Consider the following 12383-nt stretch of genomic DNA (forward strand, 5'->3'; position numbering starts at 1 on the left):
TTTCTTTGAAGTGCAATATAAATATTGATTTGGAAGGATTGTCAGATTATGGCCTGGGCGGCCATCTTGCCCTCCCTTCCCCCCCCCCCCCAAGAAAAGTGGAGTTTGGAGCAGATTCCTTGAGATTTCTTTGGTGCCACTGCTTCCCCTCCCCATTTAGTTCCTACTGGATCGAATCAGGGGGGTGCCAGCCTGGAAGCATTTTCTTTTAATTGGACAGAATATAAACCTCTTGTAGGTAAGAGCTGAAGGGCTTCTTCCCTAACCTGGAGGAGACCCTGCAGGATAAACCCCAAGGCTGTGGAGGAAATTCAAGGTCCCCCCAGACTTGCCCCCTCATTTCAGATAAGCCACTGATGAATGACTTTAAGAATTGAAGCCAAGTTTCCTCCCTCAAGGGTTGCCTCCTGATTGGTTTTTTTAATTTTATTTTTTCATGTTTTGTTTGGTTTACTTTGCTTTTTGGTTTTTTTTTTTTAATTTTAATTCTCTTTTTCTAGTTACATGTAGAAACAATTTTTGACAATTACTTTTTGACATTTTAAAATTCAGATTTTCTCCTTCCTTCTCTCCCTCCCCCCTAAGTGGATAATCTGATCGGTTATTCCCAGATTTTCATGTAATACATATTTCCAGTTATAAATAATCGTTAGGAAGACCATGACATTATTTCTGAGGTTATTGGATGTATCGAGCATTATCCATCAGCACATGCTTATGAATAATTGTTTAGTCATTTTTCAGTTGTGTTTGACTGTGACCCCATTTGCAGTTTTCTTGGCAAAAATACTGGTGTAGTTTGCCATATCCTCCTGCAGCTCATTTTATAGATGAGGAAACTTAGGCAAAATAGGGTTAAGTTTCTTGTCCAGAGTCACACAGCTAGTAAGTGGTTGAGGTTGAACTTGAACTCAGGTCTTCCTGACTTCTAGCCTATGCCATATCCACTGTACCACTTAGTTGTTCATATTCAGTAATTACTTTGATGAATTTAAAAGGCATTGGATTATTCTTTGATCAAACAAACACTCATCAATCACTTATTTGGTGTTAGGATCTGGGCATAAGAAGGCAAAAAAAAAAATGACCCTTGCCTTTAAGGAGCTTATATTCTGATGTAGGAAAAGCTCTGTATACAGATGAGTAAATAAAAAATATATGCAAAGTTAATATAAATCAATTTGGTTTTGCTTTCTGTTATCTCCCCCCCACCTCATTTTTTCCCATGCCAGCCCATCCTCCATTTAACTATGCCATCCTACTTGCTCAGATAATTCCTGTGGTTCCCTTTCACCTCCAGGGTCAAATATAAAATCATTTGGCTCCTTCCTTCAGCTCCAGTCTTCTTATACCTTTCGATTCAGCAACACTGGCCTTCTTGTTTTTCCTTGCCCAACATGCTCCATTGGTGGACTGGGTGCATTTTCAGTGACTCTCCCCCATCCTTGGGATTTTTTTCTTCCTCATGACCTTCTGCCTTCCATGACTACCTTTTCAAGTTCCAGCTGCTAAAAGAAACCTTTCTTGATAGCTCATTCTCTCTCATGACCATCTCTGATTCATCCTGTATGCGTCTTATTTGGCCACACTTGTACGTGTTGGCTGGCCTATGAATGCTATAAGAGCAGAGACTGTTCTTTGCTTTTCTTCAGTGCTTAGCACGGTGCCTGGTACATAGTAAGTGCTTAATAAATGTTTATTGCCTGCCTGACTGAAAGGAGTGCTAACAATGGGAGGTTCAGGAAAGGTCTCTTGTAGGAAATGGCAGTTGAGCTGATCCTTGAAGGGAGATGAGGAAGCAATGCCCCCTAGGCATCTGCCTTGGCATAGAGAAACAGAAGGATTGTCGTGTTTGGGGATCAGCAAGTAGGCCAGCTTGGTTAGAGTGGTTAGCCTGGAAAGATAGGTAAGCTTGTAAATAGAGAAATCACATTAGGCAGAATCACCACTTTCTTTTAACAGATTGTTGTAGAGACAACTTTCATTTCTTCCAGAAGGGACAAGTTTTGACTGAACATTAGGAAATTTACTCATGATGAGAGGTGTTCAAGAGTAAAAGAGGCTGCCTATAAAGTAATACATTTCCTGTTATAGAAGGTCTTCAAGTCTGGATAACCACTTGTTAGTGATGTTACAGAGGGAATTCCTAATTGGGTATAGTTTGGTCTCCAAGGTTTCAAAGTTGAGTTGCTATCATTCTTTGGGGCTCCTGGGCCCATTTTTTCTTTATACTTTCTCTGAATGATCTCATCAACTCCCCTGGGTTCATTTATTATCTTTATGCAGTTGACTCACAAGTCTACACGTCCAATCTTCATCTCTCCTTAGCTCCAGTTGCCTATTAGACACCTCCATCTAGGGGCTATCCCATAGACATCTAAAATTCAAGTAATAAAAGTAATAAAAAAAATATCCCCCAGACTCATCTTTCCTCTTCTGTTAGTTTTGAATGTAGGGATCAAGTCCAGGTTCCTCTGGTTCCAAAGCAGTGCTTTTTCCATTTTTCCACGCAGGGCATGAAAATTGCCTGCTCCATGATACATCACTTACCATCTCCAATTCCTTAGGCCAGACTTTCCTCCCCTGGTCACCACTTCCTAGTTGTTATCTCTTTTAAACTTATCCCCTAAACCTAAGCCCTTCAGATGCTTTTGGTCCTGTCTTACCCCATTATATTAGCTCTTTGGGGCTAGAAACTATCACAATTTTATATTTTTATCAACTGCCACAGTGCTTGGTACATGATAGGAGCTTAATAAATGTTTTTTCATTCACTCATTCGTTCATCTCATCTTTCCAGGGTGATTTTAAGTTACCCCTCTTCACAAACTCTGTATTTCAGTTAGTCAGACCTACTTGCCCTTCCCTGTACAGAACATTTCATCTTCCACACATTTATATAGATGGTCACCAATGCTTAGAATATTCAGCCTTTAAACCTCTGCCTTAGGGATTCTTAATCTTTTTTTTCCATAGATCATTTGACAGACAGACAGACATTCATTTTGGTGAAGCCTATGGACCCCTTCTCAGAAAAATACTTTTAAATGCACAAAATAGAATACATAGGATTACAAGGAATTACAAGGAAACCAATTCTGTTAGAACATAGTTATCAAACTACATTAAAAACAAAAGACCCAAAACCAAGTTCATGGATCCCAGGTTAAGAACTCCTGCCACTCTTTGGAATCCTTAGTTCTCTTCAAGTCTTAATTCAAACACTACCTATAAGAAAAGTCTTTCCTGATTCCTTCCAGTTGGTGATTTGCACCCATCTTTCACACATGAACTTAATTTGTATTTTTTGGTACATTTTATTTCATGGACTGCCATCACCAGAAAATTCCTCTGACATAATCAACTATTGGTGATGGACCTCTTCCCATTTAGTTGAGCTGGCCCTCAGAAAGTAGACTCCTGTTGCTGAGGCAACACCTGAAGCCTTTCCAGCATCGTGGAACTTATCAACGATTATTTTCAGCTCTTGAAATGTGGTTATCTCTATACCACAGTGAGACCTAAGAGGAAGAACTGTGGAAGACTTTTTTTTTACCAGCCTTCTATTTGTGTCATGGCAGGGTATCAAGTCATGCAATACAATGGTCTCTGAAGAATTTTAAAGAGGGAAATAGAGGGGCGTATGGTGGCACAGTTAGCAAACATTTATTGTTTCCTATATGTCAATCACCATGAGAAGGTTGAAACATATCCTAATAAGGATCTTTAAAGAACAAAGTGATAGATGTCATGAATGAGTGAATGCCAGAAAAGGCACTTATTAAGTGCTTCCTACTTGTGTTAAGTACAACAAATGTACACAAACCAGTAAGACAGTTCCTGCTCTCAAGGAGCTAACATTCTAAGGGATAGACAACACATAGGGTCAGGTTCAGCTCCTACTCTGATAGAAAGGTTCCATCTGACTAGGTCCTTATGGTGTGTTAGCAAAGCTTCTTCTTTAATGTCACTTGCACTGATAATTCCACCCATTTCTGATACTGAACCATTTGACAGAGCCAAGGACTTTGATGTCAGGAGCTTTCTTTTCCAAGGATTGAGTAGCCTTGACTACAGCTCTTGTAGGAGCAGTCCCCAGGCACTATCCCTACAGGCCTGGCTTCTTGACTTCAGGCACTGGACTGGAAGCAGTGCTATTCCCAAGGTTCTTAGAATTAGAGTCCTGAGTTGACTCCACTAGAGCATGAGGGAAGCTGGTATCAAGGGGTGTGTGTGTGTGTGTGTGTGTGTGTGTGTGTGTGTGTGTGTGTGTGTGTGGTGGAGGGGGGGCTGACTTGCTTGGCACATGCTACCTCCTGTCTCTTGCTAAGTTAAAGAAATGTATGAGAAGGGAAGAGGCTGTTCATGCAGTGAGAGTTAACAGGTGAAGAGCCTAAGTACTCATGGGTATCCTCACAATGTCACTTTTTTGAACAGGGAAATGAGATAATTATAACATTATGATGGTGCTGGCATGGTCAGAAGCAGCCAAGGAGGGAAGGTGCCCACTATGATGGTTGGATCCCCTTAGCAAATTCATGGGAAGACATGAAGTAAAGAATTACTCAACCTGGGCAGGCAAGGATAGGTGGTTAATAGACTCTTATGGGGGGATCAATGAATTAAGATCATAGATCCATTTAAGTATTTAAGAAAGTACATACTTGTCGGTGTAGATCCTATTTGCCCCCTGGGATGTAGGCTCTTCGAAGCCAAGAGCTCTTTTATTTCCACCTTTATAGTCTCATTTCTATCTCAATGCTTAGTATTCAGTAGGTATTTAATAAATGCCTATTGAATTAAACTGAAAGTGAAGAGTGAATTTGAAATAATAAAAAGCAAGGTCAGCTAGATCCCATTTGGATCTTCCTTTGGAATGGAAGTTAGTTGGCCAGTGGCTAATGATACCTTTTCAGTGCCTGGAAGACTTGGGAGTGGAGCTGAAGAATAGTAGGTTTTGCATCATAGTTAACATTTAATGTTGATTGTGGTTGTCATTGATATGCAGTTGACTGTGATTTTTTAGGCAGTTGATTCCGTAGAGGCTTTTTCAGGTGAGGCTGCTGAAAATGTGCAGAGTAAGTTAACAACAGGAAATTTTGTGAAGCCGGATTTTTATAAGCATCTTGTAAAATATTTTTAGTGTTTTTTGCGTGGGGGTGGATAAACCACAGTTTATTTTTTTGCCTTTATATTCCATTTCCCCCTGAAGATACCGTGGAAAGACAGGAATTTTTCTGCATTTCTTTCACAGAATTTGAGTTGGAAAGGTCTTCAGAGGCCATTTAGTCCAAAGCCATACCTGAATAATAATAACAAAAACTTTGCCAACAACAATAACAATATCAAGTAACATTGAACTAGGTGCTTTAAGTTTTTCAAAATGATATATGTGTATGTGTGTATATATAGATGATATAGATAATATATGCATGTATGTATGTCATCTCATTTGATTTGATCTTCACAACAATCCTATAAGATAGTTACTACTGCTGCCCATTTTACAGATGAGGAAACTGAGTCTGAGTAGTTAAAGTGACTTATTATGGGAAATGTAGCTATTAAGTCTGTGAGGGGGTATTTAAACTCAGGTCTTCCTGACTCCAAATCTGGCACTGTCATTTAGCTGCCTCATCAAAAATTCTTTTTACAATATACCAGGCAAGTGGTTATCTAGCCTTTTTTGAAGACTTTTAGGGAGAGAGGGAACCTCCTGCCTTCTGAAGCAGCTCATTCTAGTTTGGAGTAGTTTGAAGTGTCAACAGTGTTTTCCTTATAAGGCTAAATCTGCTTCTTTGCAATGCCTGCCCAAAGCTTCTGGTTTTGCTCTCTGGGAACAAACAGAACAATCTTAATTTTTAATGTCTCTCCCACTGGGCAGTCTTTTAAATATTGAAAACCTATCATGCCTCCTTCATGCCTGACACCCTAGTCCTCTTTAAGCTATGCATCCCTAATTCTTTTAGCCACTTTTCCTATGACATGAATTCTAGAATCCAGACCATTCTGGTTGCCCTTCTTTGGGCCCTTTTTAGCTTATCAGTGTTCTAAAACATGATCACCAGAAGAGAAGGCTGTTCTTCAGCTGTGGTTTGGCCAAGAGAGAGGATATAGGGTTACCTTCTCATTCCTGGAGACTTTCTCTTTGAGCTTGAAGTACACCCAACCCTCCAGATTTTTTGCACAGCTTTTGTCTGTCAATGCTTTCCCATCTTCTACTGGTTGAATTTTTGAACCCAGCATCTCTATTAAATTCCATTTTCCTTGATTTAGTCAGATATTCTATCCTGTCCAAATGTTTGGGGGTTTTTTGGACTCTTGACTTTGTGTTAGCTTTCCCAGTTTGTTAGGGATTTTGTCTATGTCTTTATCTAAGCCATCGATGAAAAATGTCAAACATTTTAAATGATTGATATTTCTCATTTGTAATGTAAACTTCTCCTTCTCTAATAGTATTAATTCCTCTTCTTCTTTATGTGTTTAAACTAGATCTTTGCTCACCTAGAGTAAGAAGGAGATAACTTTTCCATTAAATCATATTTTCTAAGAAAAGTATGCTTCTTTTGTTTACTTGTGTGGAGTTTACAAATAAAATAGAAATTTAATAATTAAAAGTTAAAAATGAGGGATCCATGAATGTCCAGAGCCAGCCTATAGTTGGTTTTAGACTTCTGTGGGGTGACTTCAGTGGTGCTTATGAGTTATAATATTCCTTCTAGCCTTAGCATTCTAAAATTAGAGAGACTCTTGGGAGAAGGTGACTTATATGCATATTTAGGTATAAATGACATCTTTTGAGAATAGATTATGATAGTGAAAAGCATGAAAAAAGTTGAGGTGATCAAATGCTTATAAAGTCAAAAAGTCAGGAAGATCTGAGTTTAAATCCAGTCTCAAATATTTACTACATGTGTGGCCCTGGGTAAGCCATTAAACCTTTGCTTGCCTCAGTTTCCTCATCTGTAAACTGGGAATAACACTATCCATCTTGCAGGGTTGTTGTGAGGATCATACAAGATTATAATTGTAAAGCAGTTAGTATAGTGTCCTGCACATAGTAAAGCACTTATGTAAATGTTATTGTTGTTATAAAGGGTTAGGACACTGTATGGAGAGACATAGAAAGGGTTAGATGAAGATAAACTTTGCTGGATCAGGGACAGACTGTGCAAATCATGCCAAAATTCTGCAAAGAAAAAATCAGTGTATACTACTGAAGATTTAAAATTATATTAAAAAGTACTCAAAGTAGCATTTAAAGATTGTATCTTCTCTGGTGGTTACAGTTGTCCAGATATAATCATCACTGTGTGCATTCGTGTGTGTGTGTGTGTGTGTGTGTGTGTGTGTGTGTGTGTGTGTTTTTAAATGATTGAAGTGAGGGCTACATAAGTAGCTGGCACATGAAGTCCTTTTTCTCTTTCCTCCCTGAAGTGAGCTGTGAATGTTTTCACTAGGCGTTTCATTGAAGTGGTTTCCATTCCTTTTATTTCCCTATCAGGTTGATATGGTCTAAAAAATATAAGTCCTAGCAACTCTACCTGTAAAATTGCTCTTACATTCAGACTTTCCATTCTATTTCTGCCACCACCTAAGTAGAGACCCCCATCACTTCTCATCCTATCTGGTCTTTGTGGCTCTACTTTCTCCCTTCTTTTGATCTATAACAAGTATTACCAACAGATTAGTTTCCCATGTACATAAATCTGCTCATGCCTCTCCTGTGACATCAAAGAAATCTTTGGTGATTTTTCATCATCTGCCAAATAAAGGCCTAACTCTGTAGCTAGAGATTTTATACTCTTCACAATTTGACTTCATATAACCTTTTCAGACTTCTCTGAAATTGTTCCTTTTCACCTACTCTTGGTCTCTTGTCTGGGATATTCTGTATTTCTGCCTTCTGCTCTCCTACTGTTATGCTTGTGTTCTTAGCCCGCCCTACTCATGCCCGAAATAGACTTCCTTTTTCTCCTTCTCTACCCACCTATAAAAATGCTACCTGCCTTTCAAAGTTTCATTCGAATGCTGCCTCTTCCTCAGAGTTTGCCCATGAGCTCTCTTCTTCCTTCAAAGTTCCTTCTTTGAACTCAAATGGCACTTTGTTTATATTTCTTATATGGACTTAACCACATTCTGTCTTATATTTATATGTTTGCTTGTCTTACCTACTTTGGCAGAGGTTAAGCTCCTTGTGTAAGAGACTAACCTTCTTTATCTTTGTCTCCCACATGTCCTAGCACCTCACATAGCCTGCTCTCAATTAATATCTGTTCAATGCAATTAAATTGGAATAGGATTGAAAATATTAAATATTGAAGTGATTGAGTGCCTATAAAGGGTCAGGACAGTAGAAGGTGAAACACAGAAAAGGAGATCCCAGGGAGAGATGAAGACAGACCTTCCAAGGTCACTGTAGAAATCCTGCCAAACCCTGCTCCCCCCCGTCTCTCTCCACTCTGCTGAAGAGTTTTCTCTCTGACTGACTTACATAGCTTCCTTTTAGTAAATAACTCTTGCACAACTTATACTTATGCTCTTTATCAGTGTTAAATGACTCTGTAGCTGCAAACTTCTTAGCTTGGCATGTAAAGCCATTCATAATCTGGTTTCTGCCTACCTTTCCAGACTCATTTAACTTACTCCCCTTCACATATTTTCCATTTCAACCAAGTACCCACTTGCTATTCCTGAACTGGGCAAGCCATCTTCCATCTCTGTGCCTTTGCATAAACTGTCCTTTTTGCCTAAGATGTATTCTCTCTTATGTAACCTGTAGTTGGCCACCCTTTGCTCCAGTAATCTCCCCCAGACATTGCTGGTCTAGGGCATGGTTGGCTCAGAACAAAAATCCTCTTTCCTGATTACTTTTGAGAGTGAATGATGCTCCAAAATTATACCCACCAGATTGGCCCCTTCCTGCCAAATGCTGGTTACATAAAAGACTATCACAAATAGTGAATATCAAGAAAATTTACTTATTCAGGCATTAGTAAAAACAATGTGAATCCTACAGATTTGAATATTTTAGAAGACACATAAGAGTAAATTAGCTTTTTATTTTTATTTATTTATTTTTTATTTTAAACCCTTAACTTCTGTGTATTGACTTATAGGTGGAAGAGTGGTAAGGGTAGGCAATGGGGGTCAAGTGACTTGCCCAGGGTCACACAGCTGGGAAGTGTCTGAGGCCGGATTTGAACCCAGGACCTCCCGTCTGTAGGCCTGGCTCTCAATCCACTGAGCTACCCAGCTGCCCCGAAAATTAGCTTTTTAAATGGGAATGAGATCTTGCCCTTAGAGAGGTATTGATCTCATCCAAAGGACCTAGGGAAGCAGGCTGGAAATATGGGACATGTTGGGCACCTAGCTTTCCCTACTTGTCTGTTACTTCCAGAGTCTGTTTCTTTTCTCCCTAGGAGCCTGGAGTTGAACTTAGACACTCTGGGACAAGAAATTTCTTTTCTCAAAGGAGAAAAGAAAATATGTTCCTTCAGAACTCTCAATATATCCTTCCTTGTCTTGAACAGTTATGCAGTACTGTTCCAGTGTCTCTCCACCAGTCGGTGTAGTATCCTGATAAATGCCCCATGCTCAGCTAGAAGCCCAGACAACTGTTAGAATCCATAGCTTCCTTCATGGCTCTCTTCAGCTTCTAGGTGTTGGTTGTTCTCTTTCTTTCATCACATTTCCTTGAATTTATCTGATCATGCTGAATCTTTCTAGTAGAATGTAGGTTCTTTGAGGGCAAGGACGACAACCTAATACAATGCTTGAACAGAGGATATTCTTTTTTTTTTTTAACACTCACCTTCCATCTTGGAATCAATGCGGTGTATTGGCTCCAAGGCAGAAGAGTGGTAAGGGTGGGCAATGGGGGTCAAGTGACTTGTCCGGGATCACCCAGCTAGGAAGTGTCTGAGGTCACATTTGAACCCAGGACCTCCTGTCTCTGGGCCCGACTCTCAATCCACTGAGCTTCCTAGCTGCCCCTTGCAGCAAATATTCTTAATAACTACATAATGGATCAAGGAAAATCTACAAACAGAGTGGAGGTGGGATTCTCAGTCTGATGGTGGAAAGGATCATTGTGACCTTTCATTTAGAAGTATCATTTAACCCTGCTGGTAAGGAAAGATAGGAGCTGCCTGCTGTGGTGGAAAAAGTAGGAACTCTGGAGTCAGTAAACATAAGTCCAAGGCGTGGTCCTAGGTGATATTGAACAAGTCACTGAATCTCCAGGACCTCTGGTTCCTACCAGCTCCAGGTCCATGATACCATGAATATCAGTTTCTTTTAAAGGAATTATTTCAAAATGTGGCTCTGAAATTTACATACCTCTATGCTTTTCTGTACCTAAATTGCAAGTTACCAGAAGAAACATTTCTATCCTTATAAATGGGATAAGCCAGGGATACCCATCTGATTACAGACAGATTCTTTCAGACTCTCGTCAGTATAGATGATTTCCGTGCATCTAGGTCACCTGGTTTTGAATGTGCTTGCCATTCAGTTGCTCAAAATAAAAGCAATATTTGTTATCGTAAGAGTAAAAATGCCATTTGGCACAGAAAGGTAGGTGTACATGTTCTGTGGTTTATGTTAATTGAAGTCTTGGTGATAATTGTTGTTTCATCTCTCTCCCTCTTCTCTCTTCCCATTCTCCAACAGGAAAAAGTAGAATATGCCTTCCTGATCATTTTTACAGTTGAGACATTTTTGAAGATTATAGCCTATGGATTATTGTTACACCCTAATGCTTATGTTAGGAATGGATGGAATTTGCTGGATTTTGTAATAGTAATAGTAGGGTAAGTTACTTATGTTTGGGGAACTATATGGAAAGGAGGAGTTGGTGTGAAGTTTTTGTTTGTTTGTTTTTATTTGTTTTGAGGTGGGCTTTCTGGGGGAGGTGGAGGGAAATAGATGTTGAATTTTCCCCAGATTTGTATTAGGGGCCAGACTTGAAATCATTTTTAAACAAAATAACGGAGCTATTAGTCTTCTGGTGGGAACATGTTTGAAATTCGATATCATTTTAATGAGTCCCCCAGTGAGTACTCTGGGAATGAAATCTTTATCCAAGATTTAATCTGACTGTGAATTTCCAATATTTCAGCCTTGCTGGGAACTAGAATGTTATGAGGATGGTTCCTAATACTTATCTTTCTGTTGAATTTTTTAAAAAAAGAAAAAAAACTGCCTTCCAACTGGTGTGATACTCTAGTACTTTACCTTCACTTAGGCTATAAATTGTATTTTGCTAACTTATCGGGAGAACTTGGGCATACATTAAATAATAACAGAGAATGCTTAAATTAAAAGAAATGTCTGGCATTCAATGAAATAAGGCAGTTATTGCAGAGGCTCTATAGATTGGCTCATGACAATGAGAGGAGAGATCTACCTAAGGAGGGTCCGAGTTAAAGGAGAACTGCAGGTCTTGAGTTCATTTATTACTTTGTTCTGACCAGCAATGTAGCCTCTACCAAAGCAGTAAATCAGTGTGCTGGGGGGCCACTACTGTTAATCTGGGCAGTTTATATTTTTGTAAAGATTCCTTCATTTCACTTAGACTGCCAGATTTATTGACATATAATTGGGCAAAATAGCTCCTAATAATTACTTCAATTTCCTCTTCATTGGTGGTGAATTCACCCTTTGGGTCCACTTTCTTAGATGATACTTTATGCTTTCCTTTATGCTTTCATGAGTCTAGCTGTAAAATAGGCATAATAATTAATTTTTCCACCAAAGCTGCCCCCTTCAGGTGTGTCTGCCAGAGTGCACAAGAGTCTTTCATCATTCCTGGATCTAGATGTACCCCACAATTGTGTTATCTTACAGAGGTTTACTGTAGTTTAATGGTATGTGACCAAACTTCCTTTAAATCATGAAGACCTTATTTCATATGGGGAGACTCATGCACTCCAACATTCAATTTTGCAGCCAGATATGAAATAATAGCAGGACAGCTCAGTGACCATCAAAATACTGACCTCCTCCATATATGGCCACGCAAACATACAGACACGATACTCTTTTAGGGCCTTCTTTTTTCAGATTAAGATTACTCTCAGGATGCTGGGATCACATAGGCCCAGCAGTGGTGAGCAGATGCCCTCTTGAGGTTATTAGGCAGACAGACAAAAGAAAGTATTTTTGTCAAAGGGCTTCACGTGAAGTCTCTGTGGGCAATAAGATATTATTGTGAAGACATGAGGATCATCAACAAACATCACAGGAAGAATATCTCCTTCCTTTTCTTCCATGTATAGGCTGGTGGCTAAGGCTGGCAATCATGTGGAACTCTACATAAAGGATGGAGATCTTGGTTTTCTTACTGCATATCCAGTTTTTCTATGTTCATTATTTCCTTA

General features: G+C 39.3%; 1 protein-coding gene across 1 annotated transcript in view; it reads left to right on the plus strand.

Annotated features, from left to right (window-relative positions):
• The window catches only part of CACNA1D (calcium voltage-gated channel subunit alpha1 D), a 345485-nt gene that overhangs the window by 157203 nt on the left and 175899 nt on the right, over positions 1-12383 (plus strand). The window contains exon 3 of the mRNA XM_044675443.1: positions 10675-10814. Coding sequence (XP_044531378.1) covers positions 10675-10814 — 140 coding nt within the window. The remainder of the gene's footprint in view (positions 1-10674; positions 10815-12383) is intronic.

Source organism: Gracilinanus agilis, chromosome 1, assembly GCF_016433145.1.
Source record: "Gracilinanus agilis isolate LMUSP501 chromosome 1, AgileGrace, whole genome shotgun sequence".
NCBI lineage: Eukaryota > Metazoa > Chordata > Mammalia > Didelphimorphia > Didelphidae > Gracilinanus > Gracilinanus agilis.